The sequence below is a fragment of the Zeugodacus cucurbitae genome, chromosome 5, assembly GCF_028554725.1.
Source record: "Zeugodacus cucurbitae isolate PBARC_wt_2022May chromosome 5, idZeuCucr1.2, whole genome shotgun sequence".
In the NCBI taxonomy this organism is placed as follows: domain Eukaryota; kingdom Metazoa; phylum Arthropoda; class Insecta; order Diptera; family Tephritidae; genus Zeugodacus; species Zeugodacus cucurbitae.
The window spans coordinates 26,770,614-26,796,391 of record NC_071670.1 but is presented as its reverse complement, the minus strand read 5'-3'; the positions used below and the strand labels follow the sequence as shown (position 1 = coordinate 26,796,391).

The following is a 25,778-nucleotide window of genomic DNA, read 5'->3' as shown; positions in this document are numbered from 1 at the left end:
ATAGTTGTGGAATCTCCATATAATTACTTTTTCTTATAACATTTATCTCAGACAATTGGATAATGCTTTATTAAAAGTCTCGGTTTGAATGTAAGGAATTTCCGGAATTAGTTTTCTTGTCATATGCCTGTTGTAGAAGATATTTTCAGTTCCTAATATAATAGGTACAACGTTTCCCTCTACATTACATAAACGAATGTGAGATCTCATTTTTTATGTGTAGCTTATTTAATTATAATTAATCAATATTTGTTGAAATTGTAACCAAATTTTGATAATATCACAATAAGTGATAATACGAATAACATACTTTAGAAACACAAAATGGTATATTACTTTATAATTTTTTTTTTTTTTATTTATGTTGTGCAATCTTTGTAGAAGAGAATACGGAATTCAATTGAAAACAAATAACAACAACAAGAGAAAAGTACATATTGCCAAAAAAACTATACTAATGATAACATTGCTAATTTTTATGTATTCCAGTTAGTGTTTGATTTTTGTATTATTCTGGTTGAAGTATACACAGTGATTTTTTTTGTAACGTTAAAAGTGCAGTTGGATTAAAATCTAAATATTTATTAAATATGATAAACTGTATGCGCATTACAGCTTGAATGTCATATTGTAATATAATACAAAATATATAAAAGTTGTTAAACTTTTTTACAATAAAATTTGGTAGCATTCATAAGAATGAAAAAATGATACATATACATATTTAGATACATATATACAACGTTTAATATTTGCTACATGAATACATATGGTAATTTTTTGTTTTCGTTGGCATCTCATAGAATGCACAATCTAAAAATACGTTTCTCTGAGTAGGAACTGAATTTTCTGTCAGTAAAGCATACAATTGTACAACGAAATTGGTGCGTGTTGGTGATTAAGAGTATTATAACATATTACCCCACGATGTTAAATTGTAGTGATTACATTTATCAAAGACACGTGATTAAGTTTAAATCTGCGCAAAATTTGCAAAAAAAATTAAAAACAATACTGTATTGTTACAACAGTTAACAGTATAATAGCGACAAAACGAAATAATTATTTTAAATAAAACACATATGTATATATAAAGTGAATTAATTTATCGATAATATTATATACATTTTTTTAAATATTTTGAAAATTTAGAAAGGTAAGTAAAGGAATATATTTGTAATTCCTTATATCCGTAATTAGTTCCTTATATCTTAATTAGTTTTTACATACACAAACGGAAATAGGGCTTTCATAAACATGAGCGCGGCGTAATTAACAAATAGGTACTTTAAAAAAGATATTGGAAAAAGTATGAAATTATTAACATATTCTTTTTTTGCTGCTTAAGTCTTTAGTATTTTGATAACAGTCAACAAATCAAATCTTATATATTTACGAATTTCCTTTTTTAATTGTATTAAGACGTACATTTTTGGGAAACATTTATTTACAGTTATAGAATACAGTTCCATATTTTTTTTTGGAATTGATTACAAGACAAGGTAGAATTAACTTCTCCATTTTTAATTAACTTTAAATTTCCTTTGTTTTACTAGTTTTCAATATTCAACGAAAATGGTATCTGGTCGTCCCTTATTATATTTGTCATTGCCGGGAGTAGTATTTATTCTCGGTGTTTATTGGTATCGACGTCGCAATAAAAATCGTTCCAATGGAGGCACAATTGATAACGAACAAGAAAACTTAAGTGCACATAATTCAAAAGAATCAACAAATCAACACATAAATGGAAGTTTAATTCAGAACAAGTCGAATCCTTTACCAAGTGATTCAGTAAATATAAATAACAAAAACGAAGGTGATGATAGTCCAACTGTCAGACTTTTTGGTAAATCGGCTCCAATCAAAATTCTTCAGAATGGCAGAGGTTCACCCGTCAAACAGCAGCAAGTCGACTCTGAGGTTCTTAAAAACAAAATACAAAATGCTGAAAATAAGGCACTTCGTTCGATCGATGAAGACTTTGAAAACTTATCTTCACCAGTTGATCTGCCAGATTCCGTGGATAATCGCATAGCGTTTTATTCCCGCAATGTGAATTGTAAAAAGGATGCACCTGTTGTAATAAGAGCTACCCGCACACCAAAAATCTCACCTGAAAACTCTTTTCTTGAAAATAAATATACCAAAGAATGTGAAGAAAATAATAATTTGGATCTTATGGAAAATGTAAAAAATGAAAGTGAAATGGGAAATTCGCCAGGTCATCCAGAACAGGATCAAGTTTTTAACAAAGACGGCGCCATGAATATTCAATGTCCAGATGTTGATATTACGGAAAATGGGAAACGTAATGTAGATGCTGCCAGTCCATCATTAAGTTTATGCAGCGTTCAATCGGGCGATTCAGGAAAAGGATCAAGCTTGCCGCGATCCGAAGCAAATCGTGTCAAATCTACATATGAATTCTTTCTGCCAAGTAACTTTATAGGTCACTTGTATGGCAGAAAACATTTTTTCATCAACCAAATCAAAGTGAAGACCTCAGCGAATGTAATAATACGCAAAACAAATAATGCCGGAAAATTTTTATGCATTTGCGTTATTGAGGGTTCTGAGAGTGAAATTAAAGCTGCTTTGGCAATGATTAGACAACGTCTCCCCTCAAAACGCTTTCCTAATTTTACTATGGATAAAATACAACCAGCATCTCCTGAATCTGTAGTTCCTTTATGTACTCAAAATTTACTTTGTTCACAGGCAAGTGTTTCAGCAATTATTCAGTTTGTTTTATATGTTTGTATTATTCGCAATTTTTTACTATAATTATTGTTCCTACAGCTTAAGCTCGTCGAAAATATTAATAACGATGTATGTATCACTGCTGTAGTGAATGGCGGACATATATTCGTACAGCAGCCTTGTCATCCCTCGAAACCTTCATTAGATAATCTTCAAAGGTGTATGTATGACAGCTACGAAACGAGTGAAGCACCGTTGCTGCCTGGTATTGAAATCAATGCTGTTTGTGTAATTAAAACTAAAGGATATTGGTATAGAGTTCAAATAGTAGAACAAAACGGTGAGGATAAAGAGCGGTGCGTAATTAAATTTTTGGACTTCGGAGGCTATATGGATGTACATTTCCACGAATTACGGCAAATTAGAGCAGACTTTATTAATTTACCATTCCAAGCCGCCGAATGTGTATTATCCAATGTGGAACCAATCGGTATGTAAATGGATTAAAAATATATTTTTGTTATAATGTAAAATCACAAATTGATTTGTACAGATTCCACGTGGCCACCGGAAGCAGCTGAAATGTTATATCAACTGACTAGGGGAATTGTTTTACAAGCACAGGTGGCAGGGTACAACAGCCATAATATACCGGAAATTTACTTGTACGCTTACTTAGGTCCAGGTGTAAGTATCTTGTGCTGTTCTGTTCATTATATGTAATTGATAACTTAACATCCATGATCGGATTCCAACCGTTAAAGCCATAAAGCGATATTACCATATATAAAATACACAATTTTGTTGACATATTTGATACTATTATTAATATTTAAATTCTATTTGTTTCATTGCAGAATATTATTTTCGTAAACAGGGAACTTGCAGCCAGAAATTTAGCTAAATGGGTTGATGTGCGAGACTGATTTCAAATGAGTGGAGAGTTTTTGTAAAAACTGTTAGTAGACAAGCCACAATTATCATCCAATTAATTTTAAAATATTTAAAAGAACAAAACATCGCTATTTAACAATTTAGAAATAGTAAAGATATTTCATTAAGTAAGTTACCATGCGCATAGGTTATAAAATCAATAATAAGAGTTGTGAAGATTTAAGGCGTCATTGAGGCATTCATCGACAATTTGTGTTTTACGCAATAGTCATTTGTTTCAAGTGAATAAACCTGTTGTAAATATGGAAGACATTAAAAAATCGCCAAAAATATGGTGATATATATATCTAGGAATATAGCAAGCAATAGAAGGCTCGTATTAATTCTGCCGGACAAAAAGTTTCAAATAAACTCTTGTAAATATAATATGCATATTTAAATATTATTTATATATAAAATAGTACATTTTTACGTCTCTTATTGATGCATAAATAACATGCTTTAAATATATACTTATGTACGTATATTTTTTTACCAAACGTAGAGAGAACTAAAAAAGCAGCTACTTATTGCTATAATTTGCGGAAAGGCATTTTGATGGATATTAACATGACTGCGAAAAATATTAAACTCATTAAAGAAATAAAATACAATTTTAACAGGTATTTTTTCTATCTATATATACTAAATTCGTTTGAATTGCATTTTGCATTTGTGAATTCAAATATTGACTGCCTATTATCAATTTATTTATATATCGTATACAGAATGCAAATTCATCAAAATGTCTAATGTATGTTATAATCCAAACTTATACTTGTATATGTAACAAGGTAACATAATTTTTTCGTTAGTAACCCTTTAGAACCATGTAAGTAAACATAAGTACGCTAAATTGTAATTTATAAGTAATTGTTCAGTTATTCTTCTAAAACGTAATATTTATTTTGCACCTCAGTAAAGGTCAAATGGCATGTTTTTTACCAGAATGAAAGCCAATCAGCCTTAGTGTTAATTATTGTTTGATCCAGCTTAGTTAGTTTTAATTAAAAATTGTTAGATTTATATTTATTCATAAAGTGATTTCATAAAACGTTATAGTGAATATTACCAATGGAGTACACTAATAATAAAAAATGAAGATTTACTATTCTGAAGATAACATAATAATATAACGCTTTGGCCATAGTTCTTCTGCACACAAGCAAATTACAACAATAGCTTTGCAGGAAATAATAAATTTCTTTATCTGTATTTTGTGTATCGAAAAATGTTGGTTTTTCTGTATAAACTTGCATTGTGGGGCCCTCAGCTCAAGTGTTAAATGTTATCCAGATTCAAAAGAAGGAATTTTAATTAGGCGGTAGAAATCAGTTGACTCAAAAATTCATAATAAACATAACGTTGTTAAATCATTAAATTCTGCTTTTATTTCTTATAGCATCGGACAGAACATTTACAAATAAATAGTCATTGTACACTTTTTGGTTATATTTGCATTATAATTTAAATATGAGGAAAAAATAAATAAGTTTCGTTGTCAAAATATTGGTTGAGTCTCATTTTGTACAAAAATTTGTTGGAACAATATCTTTTATCGCGGAAATAAATAAGATGGACAAAATTAATTTGAGTTAAGTTGGCTGGAAATTTGGACGAATTATGACGTGAAACAATCGGCCCTATTCCCGTTAATAGTCGTTTCTAAAGCTCAAACTACATAGCTCGCGTATGCGAATGCGAATGCGAAAGCGAAAAAATGCGCTTGACTGCGTATATATCGAGCAACTCCATAAATGCGCTTTTGAATTCGTTGACAGCTGTGTATAAGGTGATACACATACACACTTTTTATTTGCGAGTTTGAAATCGACCTAAATAATATGGACGGCGATTTTAAATTTTTATTGATTTTTATAATCAGTGTACATAGAAAACCTCGAATTAAGCAACAGAAGGAAAATTTAAACTGTCTACCTTGTTTATTAAAACTTCATCACCCCTAATCTTTAAAAATTAATTGAAATATTTGATAAATTTATTATTAATACATTAATAAATATTATATTTTCCAAAATACTTATATTGTATCGAAGAAAACGAGCTTAAATAATTAAAACATACAAGATTGTAAGTAACATAATGTTGGTTGCTATTCTTATTAAGAATGTGAAGGTTGCTGTGTTAGCGCATGAAAGTTGAAAATTTTCAACTTCTGTGCGTTTTCGAATCCGAGTTCGAAATTCGGAGCGTTGGTTGTGAAAACATGCGAAAGCTATGTAGCTCATCTCATAAGAACATGTGTATTCAACTCAACTGTCAAACGTTCGCATTCGCATTCGCGAGCTATGTAGCATGGATAATATGATACGAAACTCTTCTCTTTTGCTTGTTGAGAGAGCCCATGAACTCATTTTTGATGTTGGCAACAAAGCCAGATCATGGGCTACTGAACAGCTGACAGTCAAAATGACGAGCTACCACTAAGAATCCCGCAGAAATAAATGATTAAATGGTTCGTTTTTGTACGATAAGTTTTTTGTGATTTTTGAATTACTATTAACTTTTATTTAAATGGAATTAATATGTGTATATTATTTAAGAAACGGTGGCTATTTGAACAAAAGTAATATACGTTCTTTGGCAGTGTTAAATGCCATTTACGTAAATACATATCTGATTACAAATTTTCTCTTAAACTTTTAGAGAATATATTAAGGTGTTTATTGGTTTATAAAATATAAATAAATATATGTTACTAAATTCAACTAAGCTAAATTTTTGTTTATGTTGACTAATAATATGTACGATTTTTAATTATTATAATATTTTATTATTTTTATGTGTAGATGTTTATTGTTTATCTTAAAATATATATTTATAAGTGTTTGTGTTGGTGTAATATTGGTTAAGAAGTCTCTATTAAGCGTAAATTGTAAACCAATAAATACCCAAGAAATCGAATAAAAATCTCCTAACTTATGTTTTCCCGCAGTGGCACCACTGCCAAATGTTATAAAAAATGCGGACTTTGACAGCTCTCTCACGAATGAAAGAGTTTCGTATCATGTTATCTTTGCTATGTAGTAGCTGCTTAATGTGCTGAACACATAGAAGACGACAAGCGACGAACGACATCTGTCAAATATTAAAATACACGCGTTCTTATGGGCACAGATTTTTTGGCAACAGCACGACTTCACTCACAAGTATGACGTTATTTTGCCAGCAGAAACGTAAAATAGCTTTGATATATCATTTATAATAACAATCGATTATTTAAAACAAATAAATCGACCATTTTTACATTTTTTACGTAAATAATTTCACTTTAAACTAAATATGTAAATTTTATTGAAGTGATAGATGTTAGTACGGCAACAATGAAATTGCTTTTTGGTGTGTCGCTGCCGTCTTCAAAATGTTCAAGACGCTGGCTTCAAAGCGACATTTGTGATCAGCCGTCGCTACGTCGTGTCGTGTCGTCGTCTTTGTGTTCAGCACTTAAGTCGTTGTCGTACTTATCATCGTTTCGTTCCTAAATTGGTATTCTTGAAGTATATCGTAACGCCTAAGAAAAGTTATCGAAATTTGTCTACATATTTTATATAGAATACTTTAATACTTTAAACTTTTATACTCTTTTCCGAAATATAAAAATTTCTTTTTTATGCAACGAGACACATTTTTAAAGCAGTCCTTAATGGATTTTATGTTATTCTATATTGATTCTAAACAACGTTATCACTGTAATTGTTGTACTTACGTACAACAATGTTAGTCTTCCATCATTATTTGATTTTTTAAAAGAAGTAGTGGTGACATCTGCGTCGTCCAAACTTTCTTCTAAAATATGTTATACTTCCAGCGTCTCATGCTCCTTGCTTCTGGCTAATCCGACTAACTAGTGGTCCAGCCAAAGGAGACATGGGTATCTGTTTATTAACTCCTCCTCTTGTTGGAGTACTATTTTTTTCTTCATTTTGAATTTTAAGATCATTTTTTTATGGAGAAAAAATATCCCTCCCAAAAATCGAGATTTAAAGGATTTATCCCTTTTCTAAAGTCCTTGGCATATGCAGGATATTTTTCCATTTCAGAAATTAAAATTTCAAACTGTTTCCGATTTGGAATTTTCATCTTCACTTCAAATATTCCTTCAAACAACCGCGTCGTTTCTATGTCGCTCACAATTAGAGCAACGACAAAAAACGACTGTTTCTATGTCGTTTCTATAGTCGTTTAAAATGGGGGAATCTCAATTTATTTTCGATAAATGTCGTTAACGCCAACAGGAATGCCAAATAGGCGTTCTTAAGTCGTTTTAAAACGATAAACGACAATGGGAATAGGGGCGAATATTATACACCTGCATAGTAAACTTATTCAAGAATCATTATTTCTTAATACAATCAAACATTATGAGGTTACTTGTAATAATTGAAATACATCTAGGATATAAGTAAAGAAAAACAATTGCGAAGAATAATCTTATTGTAATATCGTTCTATTATTCAAATACGGCGGCGAAGAACTGATAAGGTGCATGCATCAGCTTCTTTGCAGAATATGGTCGGAAGAAAGCATGCCTGACGATTGGAATCTCAGTGTGCTCTGCCCAATCCATAAAAAGGGAGATCCCACAATCTGCGCCAATTACCGTGGGATCAGCCTCCTAAATATCGCATACAAGCTATATTGAGCGTATTGTGTGAAAGACTAAAGCCCACCGTCAACAAACTGATTGGACCTTATCAGTGTGGCTTTAGACCTGGAAAATCGACAACTGACCAGATATTCACCATGCGCCAAATCTTGGAAAAGACCCGAGAAAAGAGGATCGACACACACCACCTTTTTGTCGATTTTAAAGCTGCTTTCGACAGCACGAAAAGGAGTTGCCTTTACGCCGCGATGTCTGAATTTGGTATCCCCGCAAAACTAATACGGCTGTGTAAATTGACGTTGAGCAACACCAAAAGCTCCGTCATGATTGGGAAGGACCTCTCCGAGCCGTTCGATACCAAACGAGGTTTCAGACAAGGTGACTCACTATCGTGCGACTTCTTTAACCTGATGCTGGAAAAAATTATAAGAGCTGCAGAGCTAAACCGAGAAGGTACAATCTTCTACAAGAGTGTACAGCTCCTGGCGTACGCCGATGATATTGATATCATCGGAAGCAACAACCGCGCCGTTTGTTCTGCTTTCTCCCGCATGGATAAGGAGGCGAAGCGAATGGGTCTGGAGGTGAATGAGGACAAGACGAAATATCTCCTGTCATCAAACAAACAGTCGGCGCATTCGCGTCTTGGCTCCCACGTCACTGTTGACAGTCATAACTTCGAGGTCGTAGATAATTTCGTATACCTGGGAACCAGCATCAACAACACGAACAATGTCAGCCTCGAAATCCAGCGCAGAATAACTCTTGCCAACAGGTGCTACTTTGGACTGAGTAGGCAATTGAACAGTAAAGTCCTCTCTCGACGAACCAAAATCAAGCTCTACAAGTCGCTTATCATTCCCGTCCTGCTTTACGGTGCAGAAGCTTGGACGATGTCAACATCAGATGAGACGACACTAGGAGTTTTCGAGAGGAAAATTTTGCGCAAGATTTATGGTCCTCAGAACATTGGCAACGGCGAATACCGCAGACGATGGAACGATGAGCTGTACGAGTTATACGACGACATTGACATAGTTCAGCGAATAAAAAGACAGCGGCTACGCTGGCTAGGTCATGTTGTCCGAATGGACGAAAACACTCCAGCCCTGAAAGTGTTCGATGCAGTACCCGCCGGAGGAAGCCGAGGAAGGGGAAGGCCTCCACTCCGTTGGAGGGACCAGGTGGAGAGCGACCTGGTTACACTTGGGATCTCCAACTGGCGCCGAACTGCGAAGGAGAGAGACAGGTGGCGCACTATCGTCGATTCGGCTATAACCGGCTAAACGGTTGCAACGCCAATCACATACATACAATATCGTTCGCCATAGATTTGGCTCTCAGCCAAAGTGATGCAACCGTACAAGAAATACTAAAGCAAATATTACTTGAAAACTAAATAAATTTTCCAAAAAATGTAAATACCACTTAACAGCGGAGATGTGCACATTAAATGTATGCTTAAAAAATCAGATTTTATAGTTATTTTATTTATCTACAACAAAATCAAACTACAGTATACTATTGCACCTCACAGCGAAAATTATGCAGTAACAAAAAAAAAAACAAAATACATTGCAATTTTTATTAAGGACACAACTAAAATTTTAGGTTGATAGTACTTTGTGGAATGCCCCTTACTATCTATAACTGCTTTCATACACTTCAGAATGGATTCTACCAATTACATTGTATACTTTGGAGCAATTTTATTTCGTTCTGTTTGCAGGGCGTTTTTCAAGTCGGCTTTATTTTTAATATGTTATTTTCGAATGTCTCGTTCCAAAACTGGCTACAGATTCTCAATTGCACTCAAATCTGAGAACGCTAGTGTTTGTACTCAGCGGACAGTTTGAAATAAGCAAATTTTGCACTACTCCGAATTTGTGCCTCGGATCTGTATCTTGATAGTATCGAAATTATTTAATTTCGCGGCATTTTGACGCAAATTTCGTTTAAAATGCCCAGATTTACACTCCTGCCCATAGTACAATCGATGAATTCCAAATTCCCGACACCAGAATACGACATGCGTCCCCACTCCATTACATGCCCTCCACCATTTTTTACTACGGTACTACGTAGATTATGCGGTTGTAGCTCAGCAATTGGTTTTGTTCATACAGATATAATTCTACCCGATCTAAAGAGGTTGAAATTACTTTCATCTACGGTATTCCAGAAGCTTGCAGGCTTATATAACTGTTCGTTTGCAACCTTCAACCTTGCACTTCGAGTTTTAGCAATGATGTATAGTGTATTTCGGGCTGTGCGGCCATTTAAATCAGTTTCTCTGAGCATTCTTCGTATGGTTTTGGGATGACTGTTCTTCCAAAGGATTTTCAGAGAACGTTAAATATAGAGAAGGTCTAATTGCGGAATGCGTGTGAATTCAAAAACTAACAAAATCCTATAAGTGTGTTTCACCACAGCCGTCTCGGTGGGAGAAAATTTAACAGTACACGCTAACAGAGCTGAGCATTAATTGAAAAATATGCTCAGAGGTTTACATTTCTATTATAGACGCATGTTAGCCTTTTTGTTTATATGTTGATTCATTTATATGCATACTATATACAATTGGTATGAAATTCGTTTTGCTGATATTTTTGAATGATTGCACGATTGATAATTTCAGAGGCATATTTATAGAAAAAATGTTCACACGGACCTGGATATGTATTCAATGTTTTATAAGAATATACATATGTACATACTTTCATCAAATTTATATTTTTATACTAAATACATTTCGTATAATCCTAAAATAAACTACATTTTTATAACTTAAACTTGCATAAACATATGCATTTACATATGAACGTATGTCTTCAAAAATTCGAATTGTCTCATTATCACTTATCAGAGAAGTAGTGATCGACCGATTAATCGGCCTTGGTATCGGCATCGGACAGTATCGGCCACAAAATTCAGCATCGGCATCGGCCATATTTGGCCGATTCTTTCTACTTCTTTCGGATTACACTAAAATACATTTTTCTTACTTTTTTGATTTCTTTAAAGCATAAAATTTGAATTCTTCTGTTTACCATATAAAACACAGTGATTCACATTTAACTAAACTAATAAATCATCACGACGATAATTTAAGTCTAATATAAAGAAATTCAATAATTTTGCATTAAATTGAAGGTTTTATTTAGCACTGCTAGAAAGATTCGATTTATGTCAAATATTCACAGTTTTGTTTAACAACTTGTTAAGATTTTGAAGATAATGTCATAAAGCCACAATTAGAGAAGCATTCGTAACTAGGAGAGTCTATTTTTAAAAGTTCACCATAGACAGGATCACGTCATAATCTCTTGGTGCTGTCCTGGACTATAAGATGTATGCAAAAGAACCTGTCAAACAAGATTCCAAAGATTCCATCGAGAGTTTCTAACAAGATTTCAAAGTTTCTATCACTATGTGACGCCTTTCACAATGCGAGATATGAATGACAAAAGTCATATCTTTGAAAATAACGGATTATTTTTAATATACCTACTATTTTCGAATATTGGCCTTAATGCTCATATTTGTCCTTAAGGAATTAAATGGCCTATTTTCAATAATTTTTTTCTATGTAAACAATTATTTTTTTTATTTCAAACTTTTTCCTGTCTTATAGATACATATTTAAAAAATAATTTTTGAAATTTTCAAAAAAAATAAATAAAACTCCTCCATTGCAACGTCATTTCCGGTGACCCCTCGGAGAAAAGGTGCATCCGCGTTGTCAGCATAACTCCTGACAGGATCATCCAAAATGAAAAATCAAAAATAAGTGTTCTAGGTAAGACCATAAGCGCGGGCTTGAACGAAGGAAAGACAAAAAACTAAAAATTGGGATTTTGGCAGACATTTTCCCAAAAAAATAAAAATTTCGGTCAAATTTGCTTGACATGTTGGTTTTTTTTTTAAATAGTTGTAATTGAAAAAAGAACTAGTTAACTAGTTAAAGAACTAGTTAACTAAATGAACTATTAATTAAATGAATATTTACATATGTTTATGTAGTTGTTTACTTATTTTGTAATGTTATTTGTCTTTGTTTTTCTTTTGTTGCCATACTAATTTATTAAATAAAGTTATCCGTTTGGAGGCGAGCTAAAGTGAGAAGGCGAAGCCCGCTTGTGCGGTTGTGCGTAGGGCTTGGGACCCACCACATAAAAAAATCTCCCCAATGAAAACAAACACCGAGCCTCGGATGAGAAATCCTCCTTTTGATGACGACCCCTGCAAACGTACTAAGGATCATGATTTGAGGGCATGCACCTGGAATGTCCGGACTCTCAATTGGGAAGGTGCCTCTGCCCAGCTGGTTGATGTCCTCATACAACTAAAGGCTGACATCACCGCCGTCCAAGAAGTGCGATGGACGGGACAAGGTCGGAAGAAGGTGGGTCCTTGTGAAATCTACTACAGCGGCCATATAAAGGAGCGCAAATTCGGTGTTGGATTTGTGGTGGGAGAGAGACTACGTCGCCGAGTCCTGGCATTCACCCCGGTGGATGAACGTCTTGCCACAATCCGCATCAAAGAAGGTTCTTCAACATATCGCTTATTTGCGCCCACGCCCCAACGGAAGAGAAGGACGATGTGACCAAAGATGCTTTCTATGAGCGCTGCCCCCGCCACGATGTCAAAATCGTGCTTGGCGATTTTAACGCCAGGGTGGGTAAAGAAGGTGTCTTTGGCACAACAGTCGGAAAATTCAGCCTCCATGACGAAACATCGCCAAACGACCTGAGGCTGATCGACTTCGCTGGGGCCCGAAATATGGTTGTCTGTAGTACCAGATTCCAGCATAAAAAAATTCATCAAGCAACGTGGCTGTCCCCTGATCGAAACACGCGCAATCAAATCGATCACGTTGTGATAGACGGAAGACATGTCTCCAGTGTTTTAGACGTGCGTACGCTCCGAGGACGAAACATTGACTCGGACCATTATCTAGTAGCAGCAAAGATACGCACTCGCCTCTGTGCAGCAAAGAACGCCCGTCAACAAACACAAGGAAGGTTCGACGTCGAAAAGCTGCAATCACAACCGACAGCCGAACGATTTTCTACTCGACTTGCACTCCTGCTCTCTGAGAGCACTCATCAGCATCTCGATATAAGGGAGCTGTGGAACGGCATCTCAAACTCATTGTATACCGCTGCAGCCGAAACAATTGGTCTCCGGCAACGCCAAAAAACCAGTTGGTACGATGAGAATTGTCGTTCCGCAGTGGAGAGAAAACAGACTGCCTACCTCGCAACGTTGCGATCGACCACAACACGTTCGGGGTGGTATAGATATCGAGAACTGAAGAGGGAAGCGAGACGCATTTGCAGACGTAAAAAGAAAGAGGCCGAAATGCGTGAGTACGAAGAGCTTGAGAAGCTGGCCGACATGGGTAATGCTCGAAAATTTTATGAAAAGATGAGGCGATTAACAGAAGGTTTCAAGACCGGTGCATTATCATGTAGGGACCGAGAAGGTAATCTGGTAACGGATGTCCAGAGCACACTGGGATTATGGAGGGAACACTTCTCCTACCTGCTCAATGGCAGTGAAAGTACAACACCAGGAGATGGCGAACCCGATTCCCCAATCGATGACGATGGAATAGATGTTCCATTACCCGACCATGAAGAAATTCGAATAGCAATTACCCGCTTGAAGAACAACAAAGCGGCGGGGGCCGATGGATTACCGGCCGAGTTATTCAAATACGGCGGCGAAGAACTGATAAGGTGCATGCATCAGCTTCTTTGTAGAATATGGTCGGAAGAAAGTATGCCTGACGATTGGAATCTTAGTGTGCTCTGCCCAATCCATAAGAAGGGAGACCCCACAATCTGCGCCAACTACCGTGGTATAAGTCTCCTCAATATCGCATATAAGGTTTTGTCGAGCGTATTGTGTGAAAGACTAAAGCCCACCGTCAACTAACTGATTGGACCTTATCAGTGTGGCTTTAGACCTGGAAAATCCACAATGGACCAGATATTCACCATGCGCCAAATCTCGGAAAAGACCCGAGAGAGAAGAATCGATACTCACCATCTTTTTGTCGATTTTAAAGCTGCCTTCGATAGCACGAAAAGGAGCTGCCTTTATGCCGCGATGTCTGAATTTGGTATCCCTGCAAAACTAATACGGCTATGTAAGCTGACGTTGAGCAACACCAAAAGCTCCGTCAGGATCGGGAAGGACCTCTCCGAGCCGTTCGATACCAAACGAGGCTTCAGACAGGGTGACTCACTATCGTGCGACTTCTTCAATCTATTGCTGGAAAAAATAATACGAGCTGCAGAACTAAATAGAGAGGGTACAATCTTCTACAAGAGTGTACAGCTCCTGGCGTATGCCGATGATATTGATATCATCGGAAGCAACAACCGCGCCGTTTGTTCTGCGTTTTCCAGACTAGATAAAGAAGCGAAGCGTATGGGTCTGGTGGTGAATGAGGACAAGACGAAATATCTCATCAAACAAACAGTCAGCGCACTCGCGTCTTGGCTCCCACGTCACTGTTGACAGTCATAACTTTGAAGTTGTAGATAATTTCGTTTATCTGGGAACCAGCATTAACAACACCAGTCAGCCTTGAAATCCAACGCAGAATCACTCTTGCCAACAGGTGCTACTTTGGACTGAGTAGGCAATTGAAAAGTAAAGTCCTCTCTCGACGAACCAAAATCAAACTCTATAAGTCGCTCATTATTCCCGTCCTGATGTATGGCGCTGAAGCGTGGACGATGACAACATCCGATGAGACGACTCTTGGGGTTTTCGAGAGAAAGGTTTTGCGCAAGATTTATGGTCCTCTAAACATTGGCAACGGCGAATACCGCAGACGATGGAACGATGAGCTGTACGATTTATACGACGACATTGACATAGTTCAGCGAATAAAAAGACAGCGGCTACGCTGGCTAGGTCATGTTGTACGGATGGAAGAAAACACTCCAGCTCTGAAAGTATTCGATGCAGTACCCGCTGGAGGAAGCCGCGGAAGAGGACGACCTCCACTCCAGTGGAAAGACCAAGTGCAAAGTGACCTGGCTTCACTTGGTGTTTCCAGTTGGCGCCAAAAAGCAAAAAGGAGGAATGAGTGGCGCGCTCTGGTGGATTCGGCTATAATCGCTTAAAGCGGTTTCTACGCCAAATATATATATATATATATTGATGAAAGAATCGGCATCGGACAAATATTTGGTATCGGTCGGACACTACAGAGAAGGACATGTCTCATGTACATTGCTCTGTATGCATATTTGTTTTGTTTTTTTTTTGTTGTCGAAGGGGGAATCTTACATAGATACTGCTACTTTGCAATAGCAGTATGCACGATTCGTACTGCCCGCTATAGGTGCACCTCATTCGGGACCACGCCCAGTCAGTATTACCTACTGTTCTGGACTTGCGAGACGGTACGCCTACGTACTAAACCCTAACTCCGTCTCCTGAAGCTTTACTGAGGCTCTGTGGGACCGCCGTTAGGCATTTCATCGCAGGGCAAGCTTAGCCTGTGGGCTCACGACATTAACGCGCTATTCGCTACTCTATGATTTTTCCTTCTTTGCTGCTTTGCTCTCCTCAAATCATGGAGTACCATGACTGACATCTTCTCAATTATATTCCACACATTCCTTGAATGCAACATATAAGTCACTATATTCTCTGGTGTTATTCGGTCAGATACTTCCCTTTCCAAAGACAGTCGCTCATTTGTATATTTCCGACAGTGGAATAATATGTGTTCTGAGTTCTCGTTACTACTTCCACAGAAAGAGCAAGATACGCCGTCATCGTGACCGTACTTATACAAGTACTCCCTGAAGCATCCATGTCCGGTTAGGAACTGTGTCATGAAATGGTCTATTTCACCATGTTTTCACCATGTTTCGGTTGGTCTATTTCACCACCCATACCTGTATGTTTCCAATTAAACGATGTGTCCATCTCCCCTTGCATGATGTATCCCAGCGTGTTTGCCATTCGTTTAAGCTGGCTTGTCTTTCTTCTCTACGCTCAGCCACCGTTAGTTTCCGGCCTGCGCTTTTACTTTTCTCATATATTCGCTTCAGTTCGAGAGCCAATATGTCTGGAGGCATAATTCCTGCTAAAACAGCAACAGCTTCATTAGAGACCGTGCGAAATGGCTATTCTGGCTATTCTTATAGCACTCAGCCGGAACACAGATTTTGCCATTCCAGCGTAAGTTTTGTGCATTAATGCCGGGCCCCATACAGGCGCCGCATACATTAAAATTGACTGGCTGACCTTAGCCGGAAGCGCTCTCCTGCTCTGTTTCGGGCCTCCAATGTTGGCCATTATTCTAGATAGCGCCATGTTTACTCACGCCGCTTTTTCACACGCCTTTTCAACATGCATTTTGTAATTGAGTCTCGCATCTATAGTTACACCAAGATATTTCACAGCAGGTTGTGTTGTAATGTTGTGCCCGTCTATGTTAAGCGAGATGTTTTCGAGTTTCTTTCTGCTAGTGATAAGCACTGCCTCCGTTTTGTGTCCGGCAAGTTTGAGTCTTGAACTCGTTAGCCACTGTTTTATTTTGAGTACAGTATCGCTACATATACTTTGTATTTGGTGGAGCTCTTTAGCTACTATTGTCACTGCAATATCATCTGCGTATCCGATTATTTGCACTTCTTTCGATAGAGAAAGGCACAATATTCCATCATATAGTGTATTCCATAGAAGTGGACCTAGCACAGAGCCTTGTGGCACACCACCCGTTATCATATACTTTTTTGGTCCTTCGTCCGTGTCGTAGAGCAGGATTCTCTCAGACAAATAGCTATTTATGATATTCAGCAAGTAATTAGGTGTTTTCTTGAGCACCAATGCACGCATTATATGGGGCCAATGCGCCGAGTTAAACGCGTTTTTCACATCAAAGGTGACTATCGCACAATATTCTTTTTTCCCGTACAACCACCTATCTCCTTCAATAACCTTTTCTGCTATATCTGTAACTCTCTTGATTGCACGAAAGCCATATTGGTTTTCAGAGAGACCGCCACTTTCTCCTTCCAGGTGATTCTCTAGGCGGGTGCATATTATCCGTTCCAGGATTTTGCCCATCGTATCAATCATACAGAGTGGACGATAGGAGCTCGGTTCTCCTGCCGGTTTGTTTGGCTTCTGCAAGAGTATGAGGCGTTGTACTTTCCAGATTTTTGGAAACACTCCTTCGCGTAGGCACTGTGTGTATAAATCCGCAAATGGCTTTGCATCGTATTTGATTGCAATTTTGAGGGCCTTATTCGGGATACCATCTAATCCTGGTGCTTTGCTATTTTCAAAACGCTCCGCAGCTAGTGCGACTTCCAGCTCGGTGATTTCTGGCGGATCTACTACGTCTTCACGGTAATAATTTCCTCCTTCTTGGTTTTGTTGCGGAAATAGAGTTTCAACAACATTTTGGAGTAGTGAGGGGCATGTTGGCGCTTGTCTTTTGCCACCTTTAATCCTGGACATTACAATTCTATACGCTGCGCCCCACGGATTTTCGTCCACTTTTTCGCATAATTCTCTAAAACATGACATTTTGCTCTTTCTAATCGCCTTTTTTAGTTCATTGCGTTTCTTCTTGAATACTTCTCGTAGTCTGTCGCAATCTAGGCGGCCTATGCTTCGTTGAAAACAGCGTATCGCTTTGTGACTATCACTTCTCAGCGATTCGATTTCTCGATTCCACCAGTAGGCTGGCTTTCTCTGCGCGGTTGACCTCTTTTTACTCATAGCGGCATCACAGGCTTTGCTAATGTGTTGTACCAATAGTTTAGCCTGCAGGTCTGCATCAACACTTACTTTTAAGTTTTCATCAAGCATTAACTTAAAAAGTTCCTCATCTAGGGTTTCTGTCCTCCACCCCTTGGACTGCACCTTTTGGTGGCAGGAATTTCGATGTTGCATACTCTTGCTGATACTTATCATAATAGCCAATGGTCACTCTGGGTATATATGTCACACATCCGCCAGTCTATGTATCGATATAGCACCCTGCTGGCAAAAGCTATATCAATAATAGATCCACGCCCATTTTTTCGAAAGTGTTTTGTCTTCCTGTATTAAGCAGTACCACGTCAAGCACAGCAAAGGCTTTGAGTAATGCACTGCCTCTCGAATTTGTGTTTTTACTGCCCCATTCTAGAGCCCAGGCATTAAAGTCACCTGCAATTATATTCGGTGTAGTTGTCATTGCTTCTTTTACCAGGTCGTCAAGTATTTTTTCATACTCAGCTTGTGGTATACTTGGCGGTATATAGCAGCTGTATAAGTAAATCTCCCATATTTTGGTTCTCGTAAAGTAAGCCTTGTCGATTAATGGTGTGTCTTGCATCTGCTTATTTCCACAGGCCCATATTGCAACCTTTTTTGTGGTGTCAGAAATCCACTTGTCAGAGTCTTTATTTTTGTATTGTTCAAAAATTAATGCCACGTCAATCTTATTTTCATATATGTTTTGCGTCAGGAGATCCTGAGTCGCTTCACAGTGGTTCAGGTTTATTTGTAGGATCTTCACCTTCTAGGTTTTTTGAGTGCTGCTGTATATATGGGACATTTCCGGCTTCCTATTTGATGGTCTGTGTTCTTTCTTCCACTATTTTTACATGCCTTGCACGAGGGTTTGTTAATACAGTCTTTCACAAAGTGACCCTCCTCACCGCATTTAACACAGCACTTGCTCCTGTCTTCCACATTGCTGCATGCTTTCGCCACATGCCCATATTCTAGACATCTAAAACATTTCTTCAGTTGCGTCTTTTATCGGATTCTGTAGATTGTCCAGCCGATCTTAATCTTTTGTGCTGTCAGTAGGTGCTTTGCTTCCTGAGCATGAAGACTTATGACTGCCGTTTGCCGGTCTAATGCTTTTAATAGACTCTTGTCTGAAAAGACGAAGCTGTTCGATTTCTGTACGGATCGCTTGTACTATGTCTTCTTTCGTCGTTATATCGTCCAAGTCACGCACTTCGACTATAGTTTCTGGTGTTAGTGATCTTATTTGTGTCTGGTCTCCTAGTACCTTCGCTATATCATCTCTATATCTTTCAGTACTTCCTGTCTGTGCTTTCGTTAGTTCTAGCAGTATCTCTCCTTTAGCTGTCCTTTTTACTCTAGAGACATTTTCGCCAACCACTTGCAAAGTTTCATTTCGCTTCACCGCCCGAAGTATGTCTGCGTAAGACATGTCTCCGGTTTTTGCGATGACAATTGCTTCCGGTCTTAGGCGTGTTACGGTGTTTTCCTTTTTCTTGTTTTTACTTTTTTGCACTTTCTTTGTTACCGTGGTCCAGGTTTCTTCCCTTCGAGTCTTTTACTCCTCCCTCACGATTTATGATTTCCCCTGCTTTCACCACTGGATCGTCCTGGGATGTTTTAGTCCTTTTTGGTGGGGTCCTTCGTTTCTGCTTGTCATCCCGTGGTCTTTTTGGTGTGATTTCAACAGTCGTTTGATCAATAGTTACGGTTAGGTTATCGTTCTCTAATGTGTTCCTGCTGTGCACGGGTATAAAGCTTCGAGATCGCGCTTAGCAGTTCCCTCATGGGATTATTGATAGAACGCTGTGGCGGGCGCATCATATCCGTTAGCTTTTGGATCATTTCTCCTAATTTACTCATATAATCCATCCTTTGTGACTGTGGTTCTTTCGCTTTCGGTGTGTTCTCCTGTAGTGCTGGTGGTGACGATTTCGCCCTCACAGGTCTCTGTGCGGAAAGCACCTTCACCGGCGATCTAGCCAAACGCGAGGCTTTTTTAAAGGGGTCTCCTTCAGAACTACATACAGGTTTGTACATAGTGTTATCGCTAGGTTTTCTAAGCGAGCTTTTTTCCAGTTCGTGATTTTCACTTTCAACTTGACTATTGACACCGCTAAATTTGTTACTACTATTATTGTTGTTTAGGTTTTTTTCATTTGTTGTCTCCATTTATCAGTTTTACCAGCGCATCGTGTGCAGGGGAGCGGGCCGAAAAAAACAGGAACGGGTATACCCTCGAGGACGATGCCCCTACCCCAGTTCCCTGAGGCCTGTCCTACGCTTTACCGGTTCCGGAATACTCGGACGAACCGGCGCTCGCCCGGAGCAACGCAGTCTACTAGTTCTGCGCCCAATGCACACTTCCTGACCAGGGCCCGAAGGGGCTGGTTACTGATTCACATCGTGGCTGACACTTCGGCAGAGCTAACTCACATCACCCTCTCCACACCACCAGTGAAAAACAGCTGATGATGCTTTCAGGGACTCCCAGTGCGCCCCGGTATGGACCGGTCTAAAATTACAGCCGCACCTGACATGGTGAACAGACGCTGACCAGGAAGCCGCTCATTTTGAGTCCGTCGCGCCTGGATTTTGTATAGTCACCTATATTAGAGAGGCGGTAACTACTCGCCTCTGTCACAGGAGTTTCATCGGCATGGCTGGTTTTTAACCGCATCCTCCACTCCTGCCGCTCATCGTCGGGGATTGCTTATTCGTTGTAACTTATTTCGCAACTAACCTGCTACTACAGGCCGTCCGGCTATCCGCGACCTGCCGACCCCCCCGGTAGCTTAGAGCTTAGCTAAAGGTGCCTGATCCCGCAGGATCCAAGACCAACGGGACATATGTTTGTATGCCACTAAACAAAACACACAAATTTACATTTGCATATGCGTGCTAATAAGTTTGTCAACCACCACAAAAAATCAAAAGCATTGTTAAAAAACTACACACGTTTCAAGTCGCATATCACAAGTCAATATGGCAGCCAATCGACGTACCAAATATTGTAGTAAACACAACCAAAGTGTATTCAACAAAGTGAACCAGGTATATGACATCTCACAATTTTTTACCCGAATGTGACATGTTTGTTGCCAATGATTTAACCCATACATTTATTCAAAAATTCAAATTTTGAAATTCAAAAGTAAACAAATTTCAAACCAAAAAAAATATTTTTTAAATGAATAAAAGAAAATGCCGAATACTTTCTGCTTAGGCAAAACAACTCATGGAAGCAATTTACTAAAGTTTTGTGCTCCAACTGACAAATTGCAAACAATTTTATCAATATATATTATATTGTTAAAGTTAAAAAAGACGGGTTAATGTAAACAAATACATGTATTGTTTACTATTTTATTGTCAAAAGCGGGTATGTCAAATACTTAGTTCACTTTGTTGAATACACTTTGAACACAACAAAAACATTTTCATTCATGAACGCAGGAGCACATTCACTTGGCAAAGTTGCTTCATTCATGAAAGCAACGCCATACAAACGTCTTTTCGCGACGATGTCAAAAACCATAGATTGAAGATTTTTCTAATGTTCCCTCCAGAAAGAAAAGTTGCAACGACGCGAAAACCTACAAACAAAAGTGGCAACATGAGTCGATTCAAAATATTTTTCAGCACAAATTCTGAGACTCCCAAAAATTTTTGTCGATATGTTTGCAAGCACATACATATTTACGACAAGCCGATTTTCTACCAAGAATGCAATTTAGCGTCGCGCAGGTGGCCATCAATATTTCCACACATCCAGCTGTACGGTTAACAAATATTGAAGTCTTTATGATGTATCTACACAATTAAATACATTTTAATATTCTACCAATATATTGAGACATATTTACTATTGATTTTTGTAAGAATATAGGCTTAAGAATAAACTAAATTATATATTGGGCATCTGGGGCTATTTGCCTGCGTATGCTCCACAATCATTACAACTTTTTGACATGAAAACAAAAAATCTCAGTATATACAGTAGAAACCCTTTTTTTGTTTACATTAATTTTCATCTTTTAACACACCACCGAGGCGTACTTGGGTTGTGTGCTACGCTTTTTTTGCTACAATTGTGATAATTAGGGTGTTGTGCTAGCATTTAATCTTCACAAAACTTTTAAAGTCCGATGAACAGTACTTAAATAATTATTAAATAAAATACATTTTTTCATTATTATTGGAATTATTTTAAATTATTTCGGATATTTATTAAATTTTATGGTGGTATTAAGTGTTATTTATTGATAAGTTAGTTATATTTTATGTACAAGTGTATAACGCGATTCAACTAATTTTTAAATATTGTATTAAAATAAATACATCCCTGGGTTGGTGACACTGTATTTGGCGCTTTCAAATTTTAAAAGATTTAATATTACTATTAAACAATTTGAATAATTTTCACTAAATAACCTTGAAAGAGTATGTTTGTCTGGTTCAAAATAGTTCTTGGCAAACTTTTCAAGCATTGGCAATGTCTTCCATAGATAGTCAGCAATCTATTAGACATTGTATGGAAAGTGATATAATTGAAAACGATTTCCTTCAGAGAAATTCATTTTCATATTTATATGGTTATATGTATAATGAATGTTTTAAAATGCACAATTGTTTGCTGTCTTTAACATTATTCGAGAAAGGGTAGATCTCTGAAGACGCCAATACTTTTACAAAATAAAAAGTGTAGGATTCGTCAAACTTAGTAAAAGCTCTTGAGATTTTTATAAATTTCAAAAAAAAAAACTTATATTAGTATTAAATGACGATTTTGATTCTTGTTACCTTGGACCCGATAGTTTGAAATGCCTATTCAATAGGATCATGATATATTTTGTTTTAAAAATGTTTAATAAGGAGGCAACCACGTATCATTTCAAGCTTATAAAACTTGTGTGTACTTCCAAACTTTGCAATTCAAAGTATTTTAAATATAATTGTTGGTAATAATTTAAGTAAAACTAGCAAAAATGGATTTTTTGCTAATTTTGTACCAGTAAGATCTTAATAAATGTGGCTAAGAATAACGTACCACAGAGAAGTACTTGTATGAGAGCGGCATTTTATTCTCACCACTTATGAAATATCTCGTCAACATTTAATATTTTGTTTGCAATAATATGGCACACATTGATGTTAAAATCTTCTATAATTGAAATATAGTATAAACAAATAATTTCGCTTCATATAAGACAGCTATATACATAATATTTGCTATTTTATGACTAAAGTTTTACTAAAATGAAGTACTCTATATATACAGCACTGTGTTTTACCAAGATGGCGGCTATCTTACCACCGCGAATTCCCCACGAATAAGGTTTTCTACTGTATGTACTGTGTAAAAAATCCAAGAATGGTAAAAGAAAAGATTACGACAGGCTGAAGCATTCACGACCCACGAATGGAAATAGGCATCAGAAGAATTGTCAAATGGAAAACGGAAATGTGAAACATAGTGAACCAAATTGAATAATGTGCAAATTAACTTCCCTTACGTGGGAAGTATTAAAAATATATATTATTTACCGCTACGCGCGGTTTTAAATAAAAGACGAAGTGTTGGTTTGAGTCCGCTCACCAACTGGAAGGAACTGACTTTATTCTTAAAATTGCTTGTATTTATGTACTTACAATTCTATATGTAAAAGCTAATTATTTGAGATGCTTTGGCATTGCATTAAGTGATGAAATGCCAGAGCATTGGATTTCCAATTATTATCTAAACAAATAACGGAATCTTGAATTTTGCTTACTTATCAATATTCTTATTTTTATTATGCCTTCTTGTGAGGGCTACAAATATTGTTTGGATAAGAATGGATTATTCCATTCTGAACGGAAAAAGTGTATCAAATTCTTAGATAAACAAAAACATTAATAAAGATTTTAATTTATGTGGTTGCATAGTTACAAAGTGTAAAGATTCAATTATGTTTATAGTTATGGTAAAGTTGCTGTGTGGAGGCTGTCGTTAACTCCCCCCTTCCTAAGATGAATCGTCCCCGATTCACTATTATTTTTAGTTAATTTATGTATTTGGTCTAAAAGAGCATTATATGTCACTTCTTGCAATTGCAAATTTTCTATTGGTTTGGGAATTTCGTTAGATTTTTTTAATTTTAAAATTATGTAAGTTATGGAAAGTATTCCCAAGATTAAAATTATGTACCAAAAAATTGAATGAACTGTGATATCCTTATTCCGTTCTGTTAAAATATTTATATTATCTAATTTTAACAGTTTATTACTGTTAAAGTTTTCGTTTCAATATTTTCATATGTTTGATTATTTATTACTGTATTATTTTCAAAAGTTATTAAATATGTTCCAGTTAATGTTTGGTTGTTTACAATATTTTTTCCTGATATTAATATTGCTCCTGGTTTTATTTCTTCTATTTTCAAATTTTTTTCTTTTAATTTTTTACATTTTCCTTGTTTTTTATTTAAAATTTCTGACAAACATGTACTTTTTTTTATTTAATTTGCAATATGTTTTTGTAATTTCAGTTTTACAATTTTGTACATTAAAAAAGTTATTTTTGCAATATGTTATATTTTGGTCAATTATAAGCTTACCATCTAATTGAGCTATGGCTCTTACATCATAGTACTTACATGTTAATTCTATTTTAGGGTATTTGATATAAAGTACAATTATATCTTCTTTTTGGGCTATTTTAAATTTTGAAATGTCCATTAAGTCTGTAATAGTCATTATACCATGTTGGTAATAAGTTATGTTTTTTAATTCATCAAAATGTAAAATTGTTGGATTTAAAATTCCTATTTTTCCAAATGTTATTGTATTTATTATATTTTGTAGTTCATGTATAATGTATTGATTTCTTTTTCTGGCTGTATTATCACCTTTTATATTATTTATGTTATCAGTTAATTCTGTTATTACTTTAAAAATTTCCGAATTTGTAGTAAATTGTTTATTGTTATTTATTATTAAATCATTTAATCTATCATTTATTTTTATGAAATCGTCATGGTCTGGAGTTCCCGCTATCCATTTCCAAAGTGTCCCTAATTCATTTATTCCTCGTTTTTGTCTAACATGGTTTTGTTTTAACTGTCCTAATAAAGTTTCGATTAATAATATTTCTGATTCTGTTTCTTGAGTGGTAAATTCTATATTATCTTGATTATCTATCTCATATTTGATACTGTCATAAAAACTTGATTTTTCTTTTGCTATTATATTTTCAAATATTGTCAAATTAGTAATGTGAAATATATCTCCATATTCTTCATAAATAGAAACGTCTCCATTTTCAATAAGTACGTAGTCCTGTCGGGTATAATCTATGACATCGGCTGTCGTCAAGCCAATTAATAATGCGAAAATTGAAAGGATCATTTTGAAAACCTATAAGTAATTATGATTTTATGTTATCTTTATGTATAATTCTATTTCTATTATTTATTATTATCTTATTTCCTAAGTTTTCTTTAACTTGTTGTTTCTTATACCTAGGTTGTAATTTATTTCTCTCTCCTATTATTTTCTCATAAATAATTTGTCCGGGATGATATTGCTTGTCTGTTCTATGTTTATTATGAAACATTAGCATTTTTTCCTGTGCTTGTTTTAAAATGTTTGGCAAATTTTCATGGTTTACTTTATTATAAAGTACTTCATTTGGTTTAAAATTCGTTACTGAATGTATTGTTGTATTGTACTGTTGCGCTGCTCT

The 25,778-nt window shown here is 36.3% G+C and overlaps 1 protein-coding gene across 1 annotated transcript; it reads left to right on the top strand.

Annotated features, from left to right (window-relative positions):
* The first annotated feature begins 1,556 nt into the window (after positions 1–1,556).
* On the top strand, positions 1,557–4,868 carry LOC105220431 (A-kinase anchor protein 1, mitochondrial). The gene is made up of 4 exons (XM_011196869.3): positions 1,557–2,721; positions 2,803–3,193; positions 3,257–3,390; positions 3,561–4,868. The coding sequence occupies exons 1-4, from the start codon at positions 1,576–1,578 to the stop codon at positions 3,627–3,629; spliced, it is 1,740 nt and encodes a 579-aa protein (XP_011195171.1). The 5' UTR covers positions 1,557–1,575; the 3' UTR covers positions 3,630–4,868.
* Positions 4,869–25,778: the final 20,910 nt, after the last annotated feature.

What these genes read in the sequence shown, in the direction of transcription:
- LOC105220431 (XM_011196869.3), top strand. Translation starts at nt 1,576, where the DNA reads ATGGTATCTGGTCGTCCCTTATTATATTTGTCATTGCCGGGAGTAGTA. An exon ending in AAAATTTACTTTGTTCACAG is followed by an intron (nt 2,722 to 2,802) that starts GCAAGTGTTTCA and finishes TTGTTCCTACAG; the next exon opens with CTTAAGCTCGTCGAAAATAT. An exon ending in ACGCTTACTTAGGTCCAGGT is followed by an intron (nt 3,391 to 3,560) that starts GTAAGTATCTTG and finishes GTTTCATTGCAG; the next exon opens with AATATTATTTTCGTAAACAG.